Source organism: Dipodomys spectabilis, unplaced genomic scaffold (assembly GCF_019054845.1).
Source record: "Dipodomys spectabilis isolate Male_0828 unplaced genomic scaffold, ASM1905484v1 ptg000118l, whole genome shotgun sequence".
In the NCBI taxonomy this organism is placed as follows: Eukaryota; Metazoa; Chordata; class Mammalia; order Rodentia; family Heteromyidae; genus Dipodomys; species Dipodomys spectabilis.
This window is the reverse complement of record NW_024870795.1, coordinates 443,489-469,662: the sequence shown is the minus strand read 5'-3', so window position 1 is coordinate 469,662 and position 26,174 is coordinate 443,489. Positions and strand designations below refer to the sequence as shown.

Sequence of the window (26,174 nt, the reverse complement as noted above, 5' to 3'; positions counted from 1 at the left end):
GAGGGCCAAATTGTCACACCACACTGGCCAGCTCCTATCCGAATGCACGTTATTCAGGGAAGTTTTGAAGCTCACAACTTAGTCCTTCTTGCTTAAACTTGTCCAAAGAAGAGGGAAGAATATTGTACTTTGGAGAGGAGTTCTTAGGCCTCCTGTAATGATGATATGCTTTTGGCATTGAAAAAATAGCTATAGTTAAAGCTTGTATGGACATGCAGCCTGTTTGTCCTAACTGGTAGAACAATCTTCAAGTAGCCCTTCTCATTCTGTCTCTAAACATGAGACTTTTAAGTTTTCACCTTAAGCTTTTTTGCTATGATTTAAGAAAGCAGAGGATAGTTTATTTACTTTGTTATTGGCTCTCCTACTTGGGTACCATTTCTTTTGAGTAATGTACAAAGCATCCTTACTTATAGTTGCCCAACTTTTATGGCTAGACATACCATTGGTGCACACCAAAGGAACTTAATAAAATGTATTCTAATCTGTAAAAGAAAACAAATTATATCTTCAAATGTTCTCCAGAGAACAGTGACCTGACTCACTGCTTAGAGAAGAAATTAACATGTGCTTATTGATAGTCTTTGAACATGTTAGCAGGTAGGATTTTATATTGAAGGGCTGGGGAGAGCATGTGCTTGACATGACATCACAAGTGAAGGGGTAATGGAGCTGCAGTGCTGGTTTGCAACATTTGATGTTAGGATGTTCTTGATACATTTCCCCCGTAATTACAGTTGTGTCACATAGGTATGTCTGTGTGTCAGTCTTTTTGATGTAGTTCAATAGGTTTACTTTTAAAAGAAATTCTTTCTTTGGAATTAGGAGTTAAGGAATTGTTTATGGCTTACCATTTAGTGTTGAGTCTTGTTCATCAGCCTCCTCCTTAGTAATGGAGCATGTAATACCCAGCTCCTGTTAACTCTGCATATTCAGTGCAAAAGTCCTTCGCACAGTGAGTGGATACAGCTATGTACCTGCGTAGTATGTGGAAACTGTTCTTGAGACCTGTGACATTTGAAATAATAATTATATCCAAGGATTGGGGTTATCAAAGATGTTTTAAAAGTATTCAATTTGGCAGATAGAGAAACATATCCTGCTTTTCAATGTAATATGGTGTGTGTGTGTGTGTGTGTGTGTGTGTGTATCTATGTATCTGTGTGTCTATATTTGAGAAAATAGAGGCATCTGGCATAACTGAGCTGAAACTATAGCTTATTAGGAGTGTCTTCCACAGGTGGAAGCAGAGAGCAGCCTTCATTAGTTCTACATGCCTTAGCATCTCACAAGCAGAATTTCCTTAATTATACTGTTTGAGTTATTGGGTCTCCCCTATTGGGTGTTACTGGTTTTACGTAACTCACTGTGAAGGAAAACCATTGGCTATTGCATTATATTTCATGCTTTGTCCATTTTGAAAACGATCCTGATTTTGTTACCTCCTATCACTTCTCCCTTCTCAAGCCCATTTCAATTAAGCCATTTCCAGGTGTTATTAGGGTTACATGAGAGGTTTTTCATATTTGTTGAACTAAATGATTTTTCTCAGCACCACTTCAGTCTGAATTTCTGGGTCTTTCTTCAGTCTGTCCTTTTTTGAACAACAAGCATTGGAGAGCATGAGTAACCTTTTCGCCTTGTCTCTTTCACTCAGAACACACTGCTGCAGCAGCTGGGAGTTGCTCCCTTTTCTGAGGGCCCTTGGCCCCTTTACATTCACCCGCAAGGCCTCTCTGTGCTTTCACGCCTCCTGCTCATCTGGCAGCATAAAGCTGGCACGCAAGGTGACCCTGATGTCCCTGAATGCCTTAAAGTTTGGGACAGGTAAGATAACTCCAAGGGAGGATATGTTTTTACTGTTTTTGTTTGTTGGACTTTTTATAGTTCACTTATAGTTTTGAGATGTTTTTACAATGATGTATTCAGAGTAGAAGTGGGGGAGAAATGATGGGAAGATGCTTTTCTAAAAAGAAGTGTAGGGCTGGGAAGGTGGCTCAGTGGTAGAGTGCTTGCCTTGCACGCATGAAGCCCTGGGTTCAATTCCTCAGCACCACATAAGCAAAAAGAAAAAAGCTGGAAGTGGTGCTGTGGCTCAAGTGGTAGAGTGTAGCCTTGAGCTGAAGAGCTGAGGGACAGCACCTAAGCCCAGAGTTCAGGCCTCACGACTGGACCCAAAAAATAAATAAATAAAAAATAAAAAGAAGTGTAACAACTGTTGTCTGGAAACAGAATTTTCTTGTAGCTATAGGGGATTTAGTTATGTTTTCTTTTTTTTTTTGTTTGTTGGTTTTTGTGTTTTTTTTTTTTTTTTTTTTTTTGGGTCCAGTCATGGGGCCTGAACTCTGGGCCTGGGAGCTGTCCCTCAGGTCTTCAGTTCAAGCCCAACGCTCTACCACTTGAGCCACAGTGCCACTTCCGGCTTTTTTCTTTATGTGGTGCTGAGGAATTGAACCCAGGGCCTCAGGCATGCAAGGCAAGCGCTGTACCACTGAGCCACCCTCCCAGCCTGTTTTTTTTTTTTTTTGCTTTTTTGCCAGTTCCAGGGGGCTTGAAATTCAGTGTGCTCGGCTTGTTCATGGTATATGCTCTACCATTTGAGCTACACCTCCAATCCAGCTTTCTGTTGTTTGTTTGAAGTTGGAGCCTTGCAGACTTTTCTCCCTGAGCTAGCTTTCATCGCAGTCCTAGCATTATAGGCTGTCCAGCCAATGGTGCCTTGCTGGTTATGATTATTAAACAGTCAGAATCTTGATCATAACCAATTTCATTGTGACCTGGTTTTTGAAAAAGAGGCAGCAGGAAAACTAGCTCTGCTTTCATCATGAAACCACTGAGAGTGACTTACTGTCTCTTTTGGATAAATTTTAAAGAACTTGTTTCCTTGGGGGAAGTTCAGATTAATCATCTAAATCCTCCTTAGATGGACCTGTATTTGCCATTTTTGTTTACATGGTTAGGAGTCTTCAAAGCAGTTTGTTTTCTAAAAGGCTTTGGTTTTCTAGTCCTCATTTTAGGATCAAATAGCTCTAATGTTGGATTTGAGAAATTGTAAACCTCCTCGAATGCCAGAGGCCCATTGTGTTTTCTGGTGGAATATTGCAACAAGGCTGGGAACTGGGGGTGGTGGGGTACTGTGAGGGAAGGTTGCCCTTATTAAAACACAAATCTCCTAATAGCCAAAGGCAGTGGAAACAGCTGGCTGTGCTCATTCCTTTATTTATTTATTCCTTTATTTATTTTTATAAAAGCTCTTCTGATGAGTTCTTGAAAGTTAAATTTTATGTTACTTTTGAACCTAATTTACTATTTAAAAAAAAATACAAAGGGCTTCAATCCCTGATGTCTGGTTATGAATACAATGCATCAATCAATGTCATGTCACCTCTTCCATCATTTTCCCCCATCTTTTCTCATCCCATCCTTACCCTAAAGTTATGTAGTTCAGTTTTTATATAATGTAGATTGAATGTAATGACTGCATTTGCTCACCTTCCTCCCTCCATATGTATGCCCTCCCCCTTTTTGTTGAACATGTTTCAACTTCCTGGTATTTATTTTGTAGTATGTTTTGTTAGTTGCTAGTGGTGTTACATATACCATTGGACTCCTCCCCTACGTATACCATCCTTTAGTCAATTTGTTTGTGTATATATGCTATATATGTTATCATGTTTGTATTTTAAATCTAACTTCCAAATAGAAGAGAAAAACATGCACTGTTTGTGTCTCTGAGCCTGACTTCACCTAACATAGGTTTACACATTTCCCTGCAAATGACATACTATTCTTTTAGATTGATGAGTATAATTCCATATGTATAAATATGTATTAACTTAAGTCATGTCATGATTCTGCTAGAATTATAATTAACTTAGACAATCTGGGGCTGAGGGGGTGCTCAGTGGTAGGTACTACTAGGTTCAATATCTAGGACTCTGTTTTTCAATATATAGGAAAAAGAATTGATTTTATTTTGTTCTAATCCTGGGGCTTGAACTCAGGCTGGTCACTGTCTCTGAGATTTAGTGCTGGGGGCTGGTGTTCTGGAATCTTAGCTCTATTTTCAAATTTTTGGAGGTTAATTGGAAATAAGAGTCTCACAAACTTGCTCCTGGGCTTGAACTCAGGGCCTGGACATTGTCCCTGAGCTGCTTTTGCTCCAGGCTAGCATTCTACCACTTGAGCCATGGCACTACTTCCAGCTTTTTCTGTTTATGTGATGCTGTGGAATCAAACCCAGGGCTTCATGCACATGAGACAAACACTATACCACTGAACCACATTCCAGCCTCTTCAGCTGGCTTTGAACTGTAATCCTCAGATCTCAATCTCCTGACTAGGTAGATATAAGCCACAGGCACCCAGCTAATTGACTTGGCTTTGTTGCCCAGGTTTACTGAGTACACAGCCACAACACTACCTTCCTTGGGGAGTTTGTAGTTCTTCCTTTTGTCTCCAGTGGCAAGTGGGTACTGACAGAAACTGCTGTGGCCATAGTTGAGAGAATTGGCTTTTTTTGTAGTCAGAACTTACTTTGTGTCTTGTCTTTTCATGCCTAGGTAGAAGATGTTCAACCCTTCCTTCCGATACTGCACATTGTAACTGTGGCAGACTTATGCTGCTTTCCCACAACACCTGTCCCTCTTCTTTGTGCTAGGTTTTTGTCTACAATGAAGCAGAATGCCCTACAAGGGGTAGTGCCCAGTGAGACAGAAGATCTGAATGTAGAACACCTGCAGCTGCTACTCCTCATTTTCCACAACTTTTCTGAGAAAGGCCGGCAGGCCATTTTGACCCTCTTTGTCCAGAATATCCAGGAGCTGAGCGTCAACATGGAAGCACAGATGCGCTCTGTGCCTCTCATCCTGGCACGCCTCCTTTTGATCTTTGACTATCTGCTTCATCAGTACTCCAAAGCACCCGTTTATCTGTTTGAGCAGGTACAGACCCTCACATTCTCTTTGCCTCACTATTATTAAGAGCTTTGGTGTCCACACACAGAATTACTAGCTACCTTTGTGTAATTTTAGTTGTTGGTTTTGGGAGGATTAAAAAAGCCCCTACATGCATATGTGCTCTGCACTTTATGCTTAGCCTGAAGTGATCAGTGTAGATTCCTTGAGTATGTGGGTTAGGATTGGAGGATAAGCTCTGTTCACAGGTGTTCTTTTGGATTGCCCTTCTTTGTATGATCTAGTAGTGCCTTGAGCATTGACCTTAATGGGTGTTTGCCAGTGGTTGAAGGATTATCAAGTGGTAAATTCTGTATTTCGGTAAATCCTTTGTAAGGATCCAAAATGAGGATTAGAGGGTTAGTTAAGGGTTGTTATGTTCTGTATTTATTCCCTTTATGTCTTGCAAAAACTGGTTTCTAAAAGAAGCCACAAAAAAAGTCTTGAAAATTGCATTTTGTTTTATGATATACTGATATATAATGTTCAGTGTGAGAGCAGAATGGTGACTGATGTGTCCTTAATTCAAGTGTTTGTATTTTCAAAGGTGCAGCATAACCTCCTCAGTCCTCCTTTTGGATGGGCAAATGGATCCCAGGACAGTAACAGCCGCAGACCAGCTACCCCTCTGTATCATGGATTCAAGGAAGTAGAAGAAAACTGGTCTAAGCATTTCTCATCAGGTTAATAAAAATCTGACTTACTGAGTCTTGTGGGTAGAGTCCATTTTGAAGTTGGGAGATTCCCAGAGAATCTGGCCATTTACTTTGGTATCCCTCCTACATATCTCAACAGTTTTAGAAGTTGACTTCCATGCATGCCACACTTGTGTTTTAAAACACTGAGGTGCAGGAATTAGGATGTACATAGTATAGATTGCTGTCACTTTCAAATAACGATTTTCCTCATTTGCCCTCAGGGATTAGTATCTTCCCACAAGCTAAATTTCCCTTTGTGTCTTGATGATAATACATGCCAAAAGCCATGGGAACTTGGTATGTGCTGCAGTGTTTCTCTCACATAGCGGTTGTCTATTATTAGTTAAAAAAATTTTTTTTAATTTTTTAAATTTATTTTATTTCATTTGAGAACATACTGTACAGAGGGGTTACAATTACATGGGCAGGATAATGCATACATTTCTTACCAAGCATTGCAGCCTCCTCCTTTGTTTACCCTTCACCTCTCTTCCCAGCCTCCCCCCTCCCCCCCACCCAATCCTTCCCCCCTCCCCCCCTACACCGACATTGTAAAGCTCCTTTTTGACATGACATTTTGTACTTCTCATTGTTGCAACAGGTCCACCTGAATCCTTAAACGACTTGTTTGTCCCCATCTCCTCCACAAGTTATACTGACATCAAATATAGTGAAAGCGGGGGTTACACTGTGGGGGAGGGACATACAAAGCAACAAAGAAATAATCTTATAAATGCGTTAGAAACACATGCATGAAAGAAAAAAAAACATTAAAATACATATTTAAGGGTTTGTTTTCCTAACATCACATTATCTGACCTTTTCCGCTTGACTCATACATATACTAGATACTGCAAATAAGGGAAACCATGGGACCTATGTTTCTTTGGGCCTGGCTTACTTCACTTAATATAATTTTTTCCAAGCCTTTCCATTTCCTAACAAATGGGGAAATGTCATTCTTTCTGATGGAGGCATAGAATTCCATTGTGTATATATACCACATTTTCTTGATCCATTCATCTACTGAGGGGAATCTGGGATGGTTCCATATCTTAGCTATAGTAAATAATGCTGCAATAAACATAGTTGTGCTGGTAGCTTTAGTGTGGTCTTGTTTGTAAACATTTGGGTAAATGCCCAAAAGTGGGATTGCTGGGTCATAGGGGAGTTCTATGTGAAGTCTTTTGAGGAACCTCCATACTGCTTTCCAAAGTGGTTGAACAAGTTTACATTCCCACCAACAATGAAGTAAGGTTCCTTTCTGTCCACATCCCCTCCAGCATCTGTTGTTGTTAGAGTTCTTGATTTTTGCCGTTCTAACTGGAGTGAGGTGATATCTCAATGTTGTTTTGATTTGCATTTCTTTTATGGCTAGGGATGTTGAACATTTCTTCATGTGTCTATTGGCCATCCTTCTTTCTTCTTCAGAGAAGTTTCTCTTTAAGTCTTTCGCCCACTTATTTATTGGGCAGTTGTTTCTTTGAGGATTTGTTGTTGGGGGGTTTAATTTTTTGAGTTTCAAGTATATTTTAGATATGAGAGCCTTGTCCGTTGTATGGCTAGTAAAAATCTTCTCCCAATCCGTGGGCTTTCTATTGATCTTGCTAGCTATGTCATTTGCCTGCAGAAGCTCTGCAACTTTATGCAATCCCATTTGTCCAACCTTTCTTTGATTTGTTGTGTTTCCGGGTCTCTATTCAGAAAATTTCGGCCTGAGCCAAGGAGACCTAGGGTTTCTCCTATTCCATCCTGTAATGTTTTCAGAGTGTCTGCTTTGAGTTCAAGGTCTTTGATCCATTTGGAGTTGATTCTGGTGCAGGGTGATATATAAGGATCTAGCTTTAGTTTTCTACATGTAGTTAACCAATTTTGCCAGCACCATTTACTGAAGAGGCTGTCTTTCTTCCATTCTATTGTTTTAGCTCCCTTATCGAAGATTAGGTGGCTACAGGTCTGTAGGTTCATTTCTGGGTTTTCAATTCTATTCCATTGGTCCTGAGGTCTGTTCTTATTAGTTAAATTGTTATTATTGTTATTTTAAAGGTAATATACAGAGGGGTTGCAGTTACATAAATCTGGTAAAGAGTCTATTTCTTTTTGGACAATAAAGCAGTTGTCTATTATTTTGATGAGCTTTTCTGGCTCATCTGGAGGGTTTATCAGGTTATTAGGTATTAATTATGCAGCCTTAGTATGAGTTTGTTTCTTATTGGTATTTGGTATTAAACATTATATAAGTTTAATATATTTAATGATACAATTTAGTTCACTACATTTGTTGTAGAGCAACTCAGTTAGCTTGTGGAGCAATGGTTTTTACTGGAGTGATATTGCCTTACTCTAGGAAACATTTGCTAGTGTCTTGGACACATTTTTGGTTGTTACAAATGTGGAGGTTTGCTATAGTTTGCTATATGCTAGAAGCCAGCCTTACTGTTAAACCTATTGTTCAAGGGAAGCCTCTTTTTTTTTGGTCGGTCATGGACCTGAACTCTGGGCCGGGGCACTGTCTCTCAGCTCTTCAACTCAAGGCTAGTGCTCTACCACTTGAGCCACAGTGCCACTTTGGCATTTTCTGCTTATGTGGTGCTGAGGAATTGAACCCAGGGCCTCATGCATGCAAGGCAGGCACTCTACCACTGAGCTACCTTCCCAGCCCAAGGGCAGCATCTTATACCAAAGAATTAGCTGTCCCCAAGTTTCAGCAGTGCCAGGGCTGAGCAAACTTGTTCTGAAGTGGTCTCTTTATTTTTAGATTTTATACTTGTCCAATTTATGAGTGAAACCATTAATTTAACACACCTAATATTTTTTAGATGCTGTCCCTCAACCCAGATTCTACTGTGTCCTGTCCCCAGAAGCCTCAGAGGATGATTTGAACCGTCTTGATTCTGTGGTAACAGGAATTTTCTTTCTGTCTTAACCTCTTTTCTTTCGTGAAGTTGTCTTTATATCTCAGCTAGGACTACAGCCCAGACATACTAAAGGAAAGACTTAAATTTTATTTGAGACAGCATCTCACTCTAAGCCTAGGCTGGCCTCGAACTAGTGACTTTTCTCCCTCAATCTCTTTGAATGCTGGGATTATAGGTATATACCACCATGCTTGACTACAAGTACTTTTTGTGTTGAGGCAGTTTGATAATTGTTAGGATTTGAACTTCTACCAAAAGGGAATTTTTTTTAAAGATTTACTTGCTGCTCTTCAGTTTATCACCTCAGACATTGTCTTTGTTTTCATGTCCTGTGCAAATATTTTAGTGGACGAAAATGGTTGTCTTACTCTTTTGCCCTAAAGCCTTGCAATTATATGTGCACAGCAATTCACAGAGTGAGGCCCTAGCATTGGAAGCTGCTATAAAATCAGTAAGGAAAATTTGTTGGGATGTTTTGTCAATCATCAAGTTGAGTGATAGTGTAGGAGTAGAAGTAAAACAGATGTATAATGATTGTTTTTCTCTCTTGATATCAGGCATGTGACGTTCTTTTCTCCAAGCTTGTTAAGTATGATGAGCTTTATACTGCCCTAACAGCCTTGCTTGCAGCTGGGTCCCAGCTTGATACTGTAAGGAGGAAGGAAAATAAGAATGTGACAGCTCTGGTAAGACCATGGAAGCTGGAGGAGGATTTGAACTCTATTTGATAAGTGATAAATGTTTCTATGGAAGCCTGGGAGATGACTTAGGCTGTTTGATTACTCATTGTTTGTACCAGAAACTAGTTTATTAAATAATCTTTGTAACCATGACTGTAAACTCAGTATTTCAAAAATATGGTGTGTCAGCTAGGCACCAGTGGCTCATACCTTAATTCTGGTTACTCAGGAAGCTGAGATCTGACTATCCTGGTTCCATGCCAGTTTGGGCAGAAAAAGTCCATGACACTCCATTTCCAATTAGCCAAAAACCTAGGCTGGAGGTATAGCCCATGTGATGGTAGAGTGCTAGTGCCAGCTTTGAGCAAGAAAGGCTCTGAGTTCAAGCCCAACAAAAGGAAACATGGTATGTTTATTGTAGAGATACTTTTGTGTTTTTTGGGGAGCTTTTTACTTATAAGTGATCTACCACTTGAGCCACAACTTCTTTTTTTCATTCTTTTAGCTAACATTGGGAGAAATGTGGCTTTTAACCGTCACAGCCTGTTGAAGTGCTGTGTTTTTCTATGTTTCTATGAATGTGTCTGTACTTCCAGAAGCTATAATGTAATTCTAAGTCTCAAAAGGAATTGGTAAATTATTGGCCTGTCAAGCAGAATGTCCTGCTTTGGCTTATTGGTAAAAATATTGGGGTGCATCCTTTTGTTGTGTGAGATATGCTGAATATTGTGATCTGTGTTTATTTTCTTACTATCAGATATACTCTTTAAAATATCTGGAGAACAAACTTGAGTTCTAAGTCAAAATCTTAATATGGAATCTACACAATTCTGCTTTAAAAATTGTATTTAGAGCAGTTCTTACTGCTCTTCTTGAGGCAGTGCCATGTTCTGCTTTCAATGACTGACTGACTCCATTTGCTTCCTCCAGGAGGCCTGTGCTCTTCAGTACTATTTCTTGATACTGTGGAGGATCCTAGGAATTTTGCCACCTTCAAAGACTTACATGAACCAGCTGGCCATGAACTCACCTGAGATGAGTGAATGTGACATCTTACACACACTACGCTGGTCATCCCGCCTCCGTATCAGCTCCTATGTCAATTGGATAAAGGTAGCAAACTAAACTTGATGTCAGTTTTATATGTAGCCAATTTGCTCTCTACTTACGGAGTCTTTTAATGAGAGCTTTGGACTCTATCTTTCCTGAGCATTTATTCTTTCTGCCTAAATAGGATCACCTCATCAAACAGGGAATGAAGGCTGAAAATGCTGGCTCTCTCATAGAACTGGCGTCTACCAAGTGTAGCTCAGTGAAATATGATGTTGAAATTGTTGAGGAATACTTCGCTCGACAGGTGTGATAATGTTGGGACGGTAATGATGGAACTTGGTTTCTATAATAGCCTTCTGTCACAACTAATTGATATCCTGGGTATTTTTTTTAAAAAGATCTCGTCATTCTGTAGCATCGACTGTACCACCATCTTGCAGCTCCATGAACTTCCTAGTCTGCAGTCCATCTACACCCTCGATGCTGCTATCTCCAAGGTCCAGGTCTCTTTGGATGAACACTTTTCAAAGATGGCTGCAGAGACGGATCCACATAAGTCATCTGAGATCACAAAGAATCTCCTTCCAGCCACACTCCAACTCATTGACACCTATGCATCATTCACTAGGTGTGATTGATTGCCTTCTGCAGTGTATAAGTAGTGCTCACTCTGAGCAGATGCCCAAGGGATGTAGTGATTTACTTCTTTCCTTCTTACCACTTAGGTTACCCCTCACCTTGGTGTATGCTTTCTTCTCTGAGGTGGTACCTGATAAAGACTTTTTCATTTAGCTAATGAGGAAATTTAATTTTTATAATTCCTTGTGATTTTTTTTTTTTTTTTTTTGTCGGTCATGGGGCTTGAACTCTGGGCCTGGGCACTGTCCCTCAGCTCTTCAGCTCAAGGAGAGCGCTCTACCACTTGAGCTACAGCGCCACTTCCGGTTTTCTGGTGGTTTATTGGAGATCGGAGTCCCACAGTCTTTCCTGCCCGGGCTGGCTTTGAACCGTGATCCTCAGATCTCAGCCTCCTGAGTAGCTAGGATTACAGGCGTGAGCCACCAGCGCCCGACTCCTTGTGATATTTTTTTCCTAGAATTTTATTGTTGAGAATAGGTATATAATTTTTGTAAACACAGTCTTTCCTATTATTGGCTTGAGATTAAATGGTCTTAAAATTTCACGACATGTAGAGTGAAAAACAATTTAATGAGTTAGAGATTATTTTGAAATTTTGCTGTTTAGGGAACATTGCAAATTACATTTTCTATAGAATTTGGTGTGAAAATATTTAAAAACATTTAAGTGATATTTAAAAACACCCCTCTCCTTTAGCCAAGGTTTGTACTTATTGAGCTCATTTATTTAATCTGGTCCCTGTAGGATTTCTGTTCAGTTAAGTTTACATAAATTTATGTTTACATCATTGTAAAACTTGACTTACCTTGTCTTTTAGTGCCTGCTGTATAGAGGACTGTTTCTTGAGACAATTTTTTTTTAATCTTTATTTTTTATTGTTATTATAAAGATGATGTATAGAAGTGTTGCAGTTACCTAAGTTAGGTAAAGAGTACATTTCTTAGCTGGGTGCCAGTAGTGCATGCCTGTAATTTTAGCTACTAAGGAGGCTGCGATCTGAGGATCGTGGTTCAAATCCATCCCAGGCAGGAAAGTCCATGAGACTCTAATCTCCATTTAACCACCAGTAAAAGAGAAGTGGTGTTATGGCTCAAGTGGTAGAATGCTAGCTTTGAGCTGAAACTGCTGAGGGACAGCACGCAGGCCCAGAGCTTTAAGCCCCACGACCAAAAAACAAAAACGACATTTCTTTTTGGACAGTGTCACCTTGAGACAAATTTTTGTACAACTATGATGAATAAATATAATAAATACAAGCACCTGCTGTGTACCAAATACTATTCATGCTTGGCTTATAGAAGTAGCCAAGTCAGATCAAGTTACTGCTTGTAGGAGTTTCTAGACTCTAATCTGGCCTATTAGGCTGAGTTGTTACTCCTGAGCAAATTAGTTTGGTTTGGCAAATTTTGAATAAATTAAAGTTAAATTAGTTTCTCCTTTTTCAAAATGTACTACTACTCAAAGCCTTATTAAAAAAAATTTTTTTTGGATGGTGCTGGGAATGACACTTAGAGCCTTGTGCCTGCCAAGGCAAGTACTCTACCAGTGAGCTATACTCCCTGTCACAGAGCCTTTGATTCTATTACCTTTCTATTCTTCCAAGGTAGGAGAAGCACAATAGAAGTCACTATTTTCCTAAATGTATTTGTCATGGAATCATGTTTTGCAAGCATTGCAGAGAAGGGAATATTTATTGGGAAATAATTACATACTGGAATTCTCATGAAGGGGCTGACACTGTCAATTCTATTTAATAGAAATATAAGCTAGAAAATTGAGGTGTTGACTTGTCAGCTTCTGTGGGGATAGTCTCTCTGACTATAGTGGGTTTAGATTCCTAAAACTTCTTCCATCTCTCCTTTTCCCTTAGAGCCTATTTGTTACAGAACTTCAATGAGGAGGGAGCCACTGAAAAACCTTCCAAAGAGAAACTGCAGGGCTTTGCTGCTGTCTTAGCTATTGGCTCCAGTAGGTGCAAGGCAAATACTCTGGGTGAGTGCATGCATGTCTTTGTAGTACTTGTCTCACTACTTATCTACTGGTGCTGACCATTTGTTGGATCCTTCCTTTGTGTCAAACGTTTATATGATTTTGTTTTATTGATATTCAAATAACTGTATGAAGTAGGAAACTGAGGCTTAGAGAAGTTTATTTGATCCAAATTCTGTATCTTACAAATGATAGTGTTAGTATCCAAATGGATCTGTTGGTTATAAAGCATAAGGCTATTTTGCCTTTATCATGTGACTGTGTCCTTTTTATTTGTAGCAGTTATGAAGACAACTATTACAGGCTTAGAATTTCTTTGCTGGGTTAGGAATGATCTGGTAGAAAATTAGAGTTGAAAATCAGAGGACTTGAGAGCAGGATTGGAGTTCATTGCAGAAATTGCTCTTAAATTTATGGTAATTTCTGTCTCCCTTAAATTCTAACTTTTAATATTATTCAGTTTCACTCTACTTCACTGAATGTTCTTCCCTGCCCTCAAGGTTTGTCTTTCGGAGGAAAGAGACCAAAATGCCACCTTGTCAAGGTGTTTAGTGATGGTTGTGGCCTGACTTGCTAGGATCGCTCCCCTTGCCTGTGTTCAGTTATCTTTACTTCCCAGATTAGAAAGTGAATTTGATGAGAAGTGGAAGCTTCCTGCAGTAATTGTTAGCTGGTTCTTGAACTGCTAGTGACATACTCACCTAAGCTGTCTTAGTAATTACTTTGGTGACCTGGCTGTAATGTTTCTTTCTGCATCTGGGTTTGGCTTTTTAAATCTATTCTGATAATTCCTCACCCATACTGTTTCCTCCAGGTCCAACCCTGGTTCAGAATTTGCCATCATCAGTGCAAGCTGTATGTGAGTCCTGGAATACTATCAATACTAATGAGTTTCCCAACATTGGATCCTGGGTGAGTCTAAATGCTGATCACCACCCCTTCCGTGTTCTGTTCTTATTCTGAGGCTTAAGCTAGCTAAACCGGAGAATTAATAGATTACAGCAATATTTACTATACTGAATCAGTAATCAATTTATCAGTTACTCACGTGATTCTCACATGTTTTCTTTTTGCTTCAGAGTTCATGTAACCAGAGTACAAATGACTTTATTTCTCTGAGTTTTGATTTTTGTCATCTGTCAGATATGGGAATGTGGTGATTAAATGTATTAAATGTAAAATGCTTAGCATTTTTACATCTCAATACATATGAACCTGTCTCTTTTTCTTTTTAGCTTATGTGTAAGGACGCCGCTTTTTTTCCCCCATGATTTTACGAGATACCTAGAAGGTTCTCTAGGCTTTTGGATCCTGTTGAGTCTTTTGTCAGTTTTCTTGATCTTTGGTTATGTTCTATTCAAATTACCTCTTTGAATAGATTATCCTGTTATTAAAGTTCATGAAGACTATAATCTTGCTTTGTAATTGAGGCTTTGTAATGAGGAGGGAGCCACTGAAAAACCTTCCAAAGAGAAACACCTCAAGCTGCCTGCACAGTTAACATCTTTATAACAGAGACCAGATACATTGTAAAATCCAGCACTTTCTCAGTCATTATAGGCAATATAATATAATACTATAGATATTATATATCTATTATATATACTGATATATTGGGTATTTGTTTTTTTTTTAATTTTTATTTTTTATTGTGAAAATACTGTACAGAGGGGTTACAATTAGATGGGCAAGATAATGAGTACATTTCTTATCAAGCATTGTAGCCTCCTCCTTTGTTATCCCTTCCCAGCTTCCCCCCCCCCCCACCCCCCCCCTCCCCCCCCCAATCCTCCTGGGTATTTGTTATATGTGCTGGTATTTGTTTTTTGGTTTTTTTTGGGTCCGGTCGTGGGGCCTGAACTCTGGGCCTGGGTGCTATCCCTCAGCTCTTCAGCTCAAGGCTAGCACTCTACCACTTGAGCCACAGCGCCACTTCTGGCTTTTTTCTTTTTGCTTATGTGGTGCTGAGGAATCGAACCCAGGGCCTCAGGCATGCAAGGCAAGCACTCTACCACTAAGCCACCTTCCCAGCCCCTGTACTGGTATTTGTTGTATATTGGAATTGATATAGGATATTTGTTGTATTTAACCGTTAACTTTGGGCAGAAATTTGTGAACTGCCTAATTCCCCCATGTGGTGTAGCTCCCAGACCAATAACTAATTGTGTACCCTTCCCAGGGCCAGTAACAGGGCTAATAACTAATTGTTATACTCAGCAAGTCTTAGTTTAACTCAATTTTTTTTCCTATTGGAGAATTTCATCTAGGATGTGTAATATATCTGTTCACATCTGATTTGCTTCCTTTCAGCGCAATGCTTTTGCCAATGATACCATTCCTTCTGAGAGTTACATCAGTGCTGTGCAAGCTGCTCACTTGGGAACTCTTTGTGGCCAGAGTCTGCCTCTGGCTGCTTCCTTGAAGCATACTCTTCTCTCGCTGGTTAGGCTGACTGGAGACCTGATTGTGTGAGTACCCAGCCCCTAGCCCTGAGTGCTCTTTGTATCAGTTTTCTTAAAGGAAGACACTGAGAGTTTTTGTAACTATACCATGATGTTTCTCTTGTGTCCTCTTTCAGCCAAGAGAACCTGTTACTCCAAAGAATAAACACTTACCTAGAAATCTTTGGTCTGAAGGGCCGAAGAGTATCAGCTCTTCTCTTTGTTTTTCAGAAAAGGCCAACTTGCTTTAAACCAGTATTATGATTTGTAGGTGTTTGGGCTTATATTTTACAGAGATTGCTTGATAATGTTTCTTTCTCCAGAATCATTGCAGTACTTAGGCTTTGTCATCATAAGGAGTAGGGCAGGCCACCAGTGAGACTATTTGTTGTTGTTTTTTTTTTTTTTTGTGCCAGTATTAGGCTCTGAACTCAGAGCCTTATGCCCTCATTTGGCTTTCTCACTCAAGGCTGTTGCTCTACCACTTGAGCCACACTGCCAGTTCTGGCTTTTTGGTGATTTGGATCTAAGAGCTTCATGAGTTTTTCTGTCCAGGATGGCTTTGAAATGAGAGCCTCAGATCTCAGGTTCCTTTATGGGCATGAACTACCAGCAGCTAGCTCAGATTCCTCCCTAGAGAGGATTACTTAGTTTTTAGTTAGTGTTCTCTCTCTCTGTCTGTTTCTATTTTTGAATATTACAAAATACAGCTCATTAATTTGACATAGTAAATGTATCTTTCACATGGAAATTATTTTTGCCTCTGATATAATGGTGAAAAAACCTCAGAATTACATGCTTATGCTGAAAGCAGCCATCAAGGGAAGAAAGTGAATAAAAACTCTCCCCAGTTAATAATTGAATTACCTAAACCCTGCCTTGTATCACTTTGAGTGAGTTTGTTCACTTACTTGGTCTGTCTCTCTGCTGAAGGTGGGCAGATGAGATGAACCCACCACAGGTCATTCGGACCCTGCTACCCCTTCTTTTGGAGTCCAGCACTGAGAGTGTTGCTGAGATCAGTAGCAACTCCCTGGAACGCATCCTAGGCCCTGCAGAATCTGATGAGTTCCTGGCTCGTGTTTATGAGAAGCTGATCACTGGTTGCTACAACATTCTGGCCAATCATGCAGACCCCAACAGGTGAGCTGAAGGAGGAAAGCAGTCAGGTTCCTGTGCCCTGTTGATATGAGATGAATGTATCAGCACAGCTACATTTACCCTAGCTACTGTGCTGTTAAAGTGGAAACTCTGCTTTGTGTACCTTATCCCTTCTATCGTTCTTCTTTGTCCTTTCTCACCTCTTCTTAAAAGAATTTCAACATATTTCATTGCTTTATTTTTTTCATGCCTATTAAAGTACTAGGGTCATGTTCGTTCTCATTCAGTCTCTGTGTCTGTCACCTTCTCCCCTCCTGCTGACACCCACCTTCAGCAGAACCTGTTTTTTTTTGTTTTTTATTATAAAGTTGATGTACTGAGGGTTTACAGTTACATAAGTCAGGTAATAAGTATACTTTGTTTGGACAATATGTCCCCTGCCATGTTTTTTTTTTTTTTTTTAAATTCATGTTTATAAGGATCTTGTCAGGTTTACCAGGTTGAAAACAGTAAATTCATAATCAACACTTAAAAGACAAACTTCCCTCAAGTCTTTGTTTTTCATTCTGCTACCTACATTTAGGCTTACCCTTTCATCTACAATAGCCATATCTCATTTCATGAGAGCTGAACTATATATAGAAGTATGTATTAATGTATTTTTAATGTTTTTTATTGTAAAAATACTGTACATAATGTTTTTTTTTTCAGAAGAAATTTAAAACAATTTAACCATGCAGAAATGATTTGTCCCAGATTATCCCCTCAAGAAAAGCAACCCTCAGGGCTGGGAAGGTGGCTCAGTGGTAGAGTGCTTGCCTTGCATGCATGAGGCCCTGGGTTCGATTCCTCAGCACCACATAAGCAAAAAGAAAAAAGCCGGAAATGGCGCTGTGGCTCAAGCGCTAGAGTGTTAGCCTTGAGCTGAAGAGCTGAGGGACAGCACCCAGGCCCAGAGTTGAGGCCCCACGACTGCACCCAAAAAAAAAAAGCAACCCTCAAATCACTGGCTGTTAGACTTTATACTCAGCTTTGACAGAACCAAACTGGACATTGCCCTTAAGGTCTAGTTGTAAATGAACTTTGAGTTTTAAAAGTCAATGTGAGGAAGACATAAACATGTCTTACTATTGGTGGCTAATTTTTCTTTGACCCTCAGTGGACTGGATGAGTCTATCTTGGAGGAATGTCTTCAATATTTGGAAAAGCAATTAGAAAGTAGCCAGGCCCGTAAAGCCATGGAAGAATTCTTCTCAGACAGGTGAGTGGTATCTGGCTTTATTCAGTGTGACCACTGAATCCTCCTGAAGCAGGGAGCTGTATGTGTTGACTCAGGTGTCCTTCTCAGGGACTGAGGAAGGTCTGCATGGATGTCTGTCCCTTGGAGAGGGCTTAAGTTAATTTCTGACTTCTTGAGGTTGTTGATGAAGGGGTTGGATTTCAGGACCACCTGTGGTTCTGAAATGGTCACAGTGGCCATTTCTCCCAAAGGAGATGAGATTGTGAAGAAATAGAAATGGGTTCCTTTTATGTGAAGCTTAATGTGATTCTTCCATTTCTCCCTCCCGCCTTACAGTGGCGAACTTGTGCAGATCATGATGGCCACAGCCAATGAGAACCTTTCTGCTAAATTCTGTAACCGAGTCTTGAAATTCTTCACCAAACTCTTCCAGCTGAGTGAGTGACAGCTTTTAGTAATCTTCTTAGGGGAACTTTGATGTCCAGCTAATGCTGTTCCTATCTTCTGCCTGAGTTTAACTGCAGCATGAAAATGCTAACAAGTGGAGAGAATCCCTCAGAGAAAGTTTGGAAGGAACTTGACATTCTTGAGGCCTTTCCTTCTTTTCTGTCTTTTGGTGTGCCCTGTTCTTGCTTTCCCCTAGTCCTTCTTCCTTGACTGTAGGTTTTGGTCTGTTCCTAGCTGAGAAGAGCCCTAACCCGAGCCTTCTGCATCTCTGTGGCTCATTGGCACAACTGGCTTGTGTGGAGCCTGTGCGTTTGCAGGCCTGGCTCACCCGGATGACTACATCACCCCCAAAAGATTCTGATCAGCTGGATATAATTCAGGAGAACCGGCAGCTGTTGCAGTTACTGACCACGTACATTGTTCGGGAAAACAGGTAGAGCAATTACATGCATGTCTGTTGTCTATAACATTCTCAAGTAGAGCATCTACAGCTAGCTTTCCTTCAGGCACTATACTTAACATTTGCAGTGTTTTCATGGTTTCTTTTTCCCTTACCAGGAATCTAGTGTAGCTTCTTGTTTGTTTCCCATGGAGGGACTGGGAAGGTAGCTCAGTAGTAGAGTGATTGCCTTGCATGCATGAGGCCCTGGGCTCGATTCCTCAGCACCACATAAGCAGAAAAAAAAAGGCCAGACTTTCCCATGGAAAGTCTTCTGGTATAACCTATTCTATCACTTACAACTGGAGTGAATGTTTGGTGCTCTAGGAGCCCATATCTGAAGTTGAGATTATGTCTTATATTTTTAAATCAATTTAATCACTGTTACAAATTTGAAATACATGAGAGTCAGATCCTTGTTGATTACTCACCAATTTACTCTTTCTTTTCTAACAGCCAAGTTGGAGAAGGCGTGTGTGCTGTCCTTCTGGGCACCCTGACTCCCATGGCAACAGAGATGCTGGCCAATGGTGATGGGACTGGCTTTCCTGAACTCATGGTTGTGATGGCCACCCTGGCCAGTGCTGGTCAAGGTGCTGGTCACCTTCAGCTTCATAATGCTGCTGTGGACTGGTTGGGCAGATGGTAAGATGTTGAAATTGTAGGAACCTGTTTGTAGATACTTCACTGTGTTGGAAAAGAGAAGAATAATTGTAGGTTCTTTGTAGCTCAGAGTAAGTATGAAGGGAACTTAAATCCCTAATCATTTTTATTAAGGGATAAGGTAGCAGCCAATTATTCTGTTGAGATTCCATTTTCATTATTTCCCTAGTAGAGTTTCCTGTTTGTTATTCCCAAGAGAAGTCCTTGACAGAATACTGAATATAAGTAATAATTCTAAGACCAGAATAGCCCAATTGTGTTACTGCATATGAAATAGTTTTCTAAGAACACTTCTGCATCAAGAGTCCCCATTGCTCCAAGGTTCATGAAGATACTTTCTTTCTTTGGTGCCTCAGATGATTTTTTGTTTCCCTTCCTTTTTGTTTTCTTTGGGACAGCAAGAAATACCTGTCACAGAAGAATGTGGTTGAGAAACTGAATGCCAATGTAATGCATGGAAAGGTAAGAAAAGTGAGAGTGACAGTAATCAGGGAACAGGGGAAGAGTGTTCCTGTCTTTATGATCAGGCATAGCTTTCTCCTTACTGTGGCTTCTCTCCCTGGTTAGTCTGCAGAGAACAAAGGTGATAATCTCACCTAGTAGTGTACAATTGCTAACTCTGTGCCATCTTTCAGGTGGCAAGAAATGATCTTGTGGTGAAAATATACACAGTGTCACAAGTTCCTACTACTCTTCCGATACTGATGTGTTGTGGGAAAAGTCCCTGCTTGTGCTTTTAATCTGTGTACTCTGAGTCAGTATTGCAGCTCCAGTCCAGAGCATAGAATTGCTCAGTGTGCCTGCAGGTTCAGGGTTCTTTGCTGAGAAAAAAAGGGTTTGAGACTGACAGATAGGTTTAGACACTTTCCATTGCTCTCCTCCTATGAACCTGGCATAGTGTGTAGGGGCAGATAACCAGCCTCTGATACTCCACAATGTTTCCAAGTCATCTCTTTTCTGATTTCCTGCTAACCATGTTTTGTTTCACTTTAATGCCAGCTAGACCAACTAAGTTCTTACTGATTTGTTGGTACATGAGCCTTTTTTTTTTTTTGAGATGTATTCTTCTAATCTTGGTGCCTTTAGTCTCCTGAGTGCTGTGATTAGAGGTTTGTAACACGCTCCTGGCTTTTTTTTTTATTGTGAAAATACCGTACAGAGGGGTTACAGTTACATGGGCAAGATAATGAATATATTTCTTATCAAGCATTGTAGCCTCCTCCTTTGTTTCCCCTTCCCATCCCTTCCTATCCTCAACCCCCCCACCCCCCCCCCCCCGTCCGTCCGTTTCCCCCCCTCCCCCGCACCAAAGTTGTAAAGTTCACTTTCGACATAACAATTTGTACATCTCATTGTTGCAATGGGTCCATGGGTCCACCTGTATCCCTATTTAAACGATTGGTTTTTCCCCTTCCCCTCCACAAATTATACCGACATTAAATACAGTGACAGCAGGGGTTATACTGTGGGGGAGGGACATACAAAGCAACTTTGTACATCTCGTTGTTGCAATGGGTCCACCTATATCCCTATTTAAACGATTGGTTTTTCCCCTTCCCCTCCACAAATTATACTGACATCAAATACAATGAAAGCAGGGGTTATACTGTGGGGGAGGGACATACAAAGCAACAAAGAAATAATCTTATAAATGTGTTAGAAACAATCGCATGAAAGAAAAAAACATTTGAATATATATCTTAGGGTTCATTTCCCTAACATCACCTTATCTGACCTTTTCTGTTTGACTAAGACATATACTAGATATTGCAAATAAGGGAAACCATGGGACCTATGTTTCTTTGGGCCTGGCTTACTTCACTTAATATAATTTTTTCAAAGCCTTTCAATTTCCTAACAAATGGGGCAATGTCATTCTTTCTGATGAAGGCATAGAATTCCATTGTGTATATATATATATATATATATATATACATTTTCTTGATCCATTCATCTACTGAGGGGCATCTGGGTTGGTTCCATATCTTAGCTATAGTAAATAATGCTGCAATAAACATAGTCGGGCTGGTAGCTTTAGTGTGGTCTTGTTTGTGATCATTTGGGTAAATGCCCAAAAGCTGGGTCATAGGGGAGTTCTATGTGGAGTCTTTTGAGGAACCTCCTCCATACTGCTTTCCAAAGTGGTTGAACAAGTTTACACTCCCACCAACAATGCAGTAAGGTTCCCTTCTGTCCACATCCCCTCCAGCATCTGTTGTTATTAGAGTTCTTGATTTTAGCCATTCTAACTGGAGTGGGATAGTATCTCAATGTTGTTTTGATTTGCATTTCTTTTATGCCTAGGGAGGTTGAGCATTTCTTCATGTGTCTATTGGCCATCCTTCTTTCCTCTTCAGAGAAGTTTCTCTTTAAGTCTTTAGTTGTTTCTTTGAAGATTTGTTGTTGGGGGATTTAATTTTTTGAGTTCAAGGTATATTTTAGATATGAGACCCTTGTCCGTTGTATGGCTAGTGAAGATCTTCTCCCAATCCGTAGGCTTTCTATTGATCTTGCTGGCTATGTCCTTTGCCATGCAGAAGCTCTGCAATTTCATGCAATCCCATTTGTCCACCCTTTCTTTGATTTGTTGTGTTTCTGGGTCTCTATTAAGAAAGTTTCGGCCTGTGCCAACAAGACCTAGCGTTTCTCCTATTCCATCCTGTAATGTTTTCACAGTGTCTGCTTTGACTCCAAGGTCTTTGACCCATTTGGAGTTGATTCTGGTGCAGGGTGATATATAAGGATCTAGCTTTAGTTTTCTACAAGTAGTTAACCAATTTTGCCAGCACCATTTACTGAAGAGGCTCTTTCTTCCATTCTATTTTTTTAGCTCCCTTATTGAAGATTAGATGGCTATAGGTCTGTAGGTTCATTTCTGGGTTTTCAATTCTATTCCATTGGTCCTGAGGTCTGTTCTTGTGCCAGTACCAAGCTGTTTTGATTAATGTGGCTTTATAGTAGAGTTTGAAATTTGGTATTGATATTCCTCTAGCAGTGTTCTTTCTGTTGAGGATCGTTTTTGTTATTCAGGGTCTTTTATTGTTCCATATGAATTTTTGGATTGCCTCTTCTATTTCCTTGAAGAATGAGGTTGGAATTTTGATAGGTATCGCATTGAATTTGTAGATAGCCTTGGGAAGTATTGCCATTTTCACGATGTTGATCTTTCCAATCCATGCTTCTGGCTTTTTAATCCATTGTCTTGTCACACTAAAATGTCAGAATGCAGAGGAAGAAACTTAGAAATCAGAGTCTGATGCCAGGATTTTGGGGGGTTCATTTTGTACACATGTACAATATGCAGTGGTTTGCTGGAAAAATTTTCTCTTGATCTCTGAAGATGTTCCTTTCCATGATAATGTAAAACCTGATAATTGATTACTTTTGATAATGGGTAAAAATGCTAATGATAGGGAAAATAGTAGTGACAGCTTCTTCATATTTATTATCTGGCTTTTTCTTTAAGACTTTTAGTTTCCTTTTGAGCTTCATTCTCCCAATTTCAGTTCTACTCTATTTTGCTGTAAGACTTTGTGAATAGTTATTTTTGCACTTAAGAGTGAATGAACATAACACTAATTCAGTACAATTTACTGACAAGTTTCAGGTAGACAGTAGTAAGAGTTTGGGAAATAGTTAACTAAAATAACATTGCTTTGCAGTCTGTCTTTACATGGTTCCTTTAATCTTGAGTTTTATTGAAAAGGTCTTATGTAATAAAGCCTGGAGAACTAAAGTTTATGTTGGGTCTTCTCTTATAGCACGTGATAATCTTGGAGTGCACATGCCATATTATGTCTTACTTGGCTGATGTCACAAATGCCCTAAGCCAGAGTAATGGTCAAGGCCCAAGTCACCTGTCAGTGGACGGGGAAGAGCGAGCCATTGAGGTAGACTCAGACTGGGTGGAGGAGTTGGCAGTGGAAGAGGAAGATTCACAGGCTGAGGACTCAGTAAGTAATCCCTAAGTTAACCTTTCAGGTAATGGCTAATTAGGATACTAGTAAGTCTTTGGTTTCTTTGTAGCCCTTTGCTTTCTTTCTGATCACACACCTGTGAGGCTCACACTTTTTTGTTTTTCTAGGCCCCATATTGCAACCATAGTGATCTAATCTCTTGATAGAGGGGCTCTTCACTAATCGTATGCCTTTCTTCTATCTAGAGTCACTTTTCCTGCTCCTTGAGGCTTTACATACAAGATAGAATGTTAGAGATAAAGTCTTTATAGGAATGGTGGGAGCTCTCTTACAGAGTAGGCATTAAGATTTTTTTTTCTTCATCACAAAGCCGTATGGTTTGCACCTGAAATTACAACATATTTTCAGCCTATTTCCAATTGGGACACGTTTCTGTTGATCATTGATGAGTCTCCTTTGGGGATTGAAGCAGGTGTTTTTGTGGGTACATAACTGGAAGGATATATTTCTAATTAAAAAGATTTACTGTCTTTCAAGGATGAAGATTCTCTTTGCAATAAACTCTGCACTTTTACCATCACACAGAAAGAATTCATGAACCAGCATTGGTAAGAGTCTTCCATTTACACAAAGGCTAGTTGGGCCTTGTTTGTTGGCCCTTCTGAGCTTATTGGCTGGTCCTTACTCTTTTTAGGTACCACTGTCATACCTGCAAAATGGTGGATGGAGTAGGTGTGTGCACAGTGTGTGCTAAGGTGTGCCACAAGGACCATGAGATTTCTTATGCCAAGTATGGATCCTTCTTCTGTGACTGTGGAGCCAAGGAAGATGGAAGCTGTTTGGTGAGAGCGTTGGAATCTTCACTGAGCTCTAAAAGAAGCTTGTTGGTGATATGAACACACTTAGGCCAAAGTGGAAAATTCCCACATACCTTTCATGGTACTAGTGTCTAGGGACACAGTCTGCTGTTACTGATGAACTATACAATTTTGGCCTATGTACCTTATTTACAGTATTAGAGCCAGCATATTCCTTAAAGATCTTGAAGCCAGTCTTTTCTAAGAAATGCCCACATTTCAGGTGTGATAAGGAAGGCCTGCTGTTATATATGGACACCGAATTAGGTGAATACCATGAATTTAGTCTTTTGGATAAACATGTGCATACTTAGCCAGCTTCTCTTTTCTCTCTTAAGTTCTTAGGCAGTATTTCTCTCTTTTTTTTTTTTTTTTTTTTTTGAGAGGTCTCACTATATAGCCTAGGCTGTTCTTAAAACTTGCGATCCAATTGGGTGCTTGTAATCCTGCTAGTTAGGTGGTTGAGACGTGAGGATTATAGTTCCAAGCCAGCCCAGGCAGAAAATCCTGTAAGATTCTTATCTCCAATTAGCCTCCAGAAAACTGGAAGTGGTGCTGTGGCTCAAAGTGGTAGAGCATTAGCTTTGAGTGAAAAGATCATGGACAATGCCCAGGCCCTGAGTTCAAACCCACCAGTTGGAAACAACAACAACAAATACCTTGTGATCCTCTTACATGAGCCTCCAAAGTGCTGGGGATACAAATGTGAGCTACCACACCTGGTTCTCAGGCAGTATTTAACCTCAGCCTGTGGCAAGAATTCATGGACTCAATAACATTTCTATCCCTAGGCACTGGTAAAAAGAACTCCAAGCAGTGGCATGAGCTCCACCATGAAGGAGTCTGCATTTCAGAGTGAACCAAGGGTTTCAGAGAGTTTGGTTCGCCATGCTAGCACTTCACCAGCCGACAAGGCCAAGGTCACCATTAGTGATGGAAAGGTCACTGATGAAGAGAAGCCCAAGAAGAGTAGCCTGTGCCGCACAGTAGAAGGTTGCCGAGAAGAGCTACAGAACCAGGTGAAGCTTACTTGTGGCCCTTAGTCCAGTAGACAGAGTTTAGAACCTGACAAGTTTGTCTGAGAATGCACAAAACTCCCCTGACAAACTATCTTTTCCTAAGTTTGACGATCCTCAGAATGAAACCTCTTAGTATGTGCTTTGAGTTTCTAGCAAAGAATTTCTGACTGAGGAACATAGGGGTATTGATGAGGGCAGGTGGGAGGGTAAAAATTATGTAATACCATAGTACATATTTTGTCTGGAATTGCTCATTTACCAGGAATGCAGAAGAGGATTTGAGTGGTTACTTTCTTAAATTCCTATCCTATATTGGATGGCAGAGAAGTTACTGTATCTGCTAGGTGCCTTGAATGATGATGGTGTTGCTGTAGGACCTTTGGTTTAGAAAGTTTGCTCTAGTTAGTAGCAGAGTAGCATGGACTACAGTCAGACCCAGGATTATGGAGAGAATGAGATGATGGTGAAACTATCTATCTGGAAGTAAGGAAACTGGATTCTGAAGGAGTTCCTGGCCAGATTATAAGGAGGACCCATTATTATTCTCTTTGGTTTATTTTATTTTTTTCACTGTGTATTTCAATTTTTCTTAGGCCAATTTCTCCTTCGCTCCTCTCGTGTTAGACATGCTCAATTTCCTCATGGATGCCATTCAGACCAACTTTCAACAGGCTTCGGCTGTGGGGAGCAGCAGCCGGGCACAGCAGGCCCTTGGTGAACTGCATACAGTGGACAAGGTGGTTGAGATGACAGACCAGCTGATGGTAAGTGTGGCAGGGTCATGAAGTTTGGTGGGCAGAGGAACCAGCATGCCGATCGGAATACCAGTGTACCCAACATCCTCTGAGGAATGTTCTTGGAAGTGCGTTCCAGACATTTAGAACTTAGAACCTAAGCTATCATATCCCACAACCATATGTAGACAACAATCAGCATATCAAGTGTGTCTTTGAAAGAGAGAATCCAGGTTCATTTTGAGCCACCCAGGCAAGCTATTTTTTTCGTTCATATGAGTATATGAATCTTTTAGGTGTGGAAACCTCCATTTTGGGGCAATTATACTTAGGAATGTTCTTTTCTTTTCTTTTCTTTTTTGGTCAGTTGGGCTTGAACTCAAG

The 26,174-nt window shown here is 40.2% G+C and overlaps 1 protein-coding gene across 5 annotated transcripts in view; it reads left to right on the top strand.

The window, feature by feature from the left end:
* The window catches only part of Ubr4 (ubiquitin protein ligase E3 component n-recognin 4), a 132,846-nt gene that overhangs the window by 27,939 nt on the left and 78,733 nt on the right, over window positions 1-26,174 (top strand). For all 5 annotated transcript variants that reach the window (XM_042688568.1, XM_042688569.1, XM_042688570.1 and 2 more), the window contains exons 18-39: window positions 1,658-1,827; window positions 4,661-4,943; window positions 5,503-5,638; window positions 8,473-8,552; window positions 9,129-9,257; window positions 10,182-10,364; window positions 10,486-10,608; window positions 10,703-10,932; window positions 12,814-12,935; window positions 13,747-13,844; window positions 15,243-15,400; window positions 16,307-16,516; window positions 17,634-17,735; window positions 18,051-18,151; window positions 18,396-18,594; window positions 19,057-19,245; window positions 19,662-19,725; window positions 23,025-23,216; window positions 23,718-23,788; window positions 23,875-24,022; window positions 24,829-25,056; window positions 25,650-25,820. In XM_042688568.1, coding sequence (XP_042544502.1) covers window positions 1,658-1,827; window positions 4,661-4,943; window positions 5,503-5,638; window positions 8,473-8,552; window positions 9,129-9,257; window positions 10,182-10,364; window positions 10,486-10,608; window positions 10,703-10,932; window positions 12,814-12,935; window positions 13,747-13,844; window positions 15,243-15,400; window positions 16,307-16,516; window positions 17,634-17,735; window positions 18,051-18,151; window positions 18,396-18,594; window positions 19,057-19,245; window positions 19,662-19,725; window positions 23,025-23,216; window positions 23,718-23,788; window positions 23,875-24,022; window positions 24,829-25,056; window positions 25,650-25,820 — 3,387 coding nt within the window. The remainder of the gene's footprint in view (window positions 1-1,657; window positions 1,828-4,660; window positions 4,944-5,502; window positions 5,639-8,472; window positions 8,553-9,128; window positions 9,258-10,181; window positions 10,365-10,485; window positions 10,609-10,702; window positions 10,933-12,813; window positions 12,936-13,746; window positions 13,845-15,242; window positions 15,401-16,306; window positions 16,517-17,633; window positions 17,736-18,050; window positions 18,152-18,395; window positions 18,595-19,056; window positions 19,246-19,661; window positions 19,726-23,024; window positions 23,217-23,717; window positions 23,789-23,874; window positions 24,023-24,828; window positions 25,057-25,649; window positions 25,821-26,174) is intronic.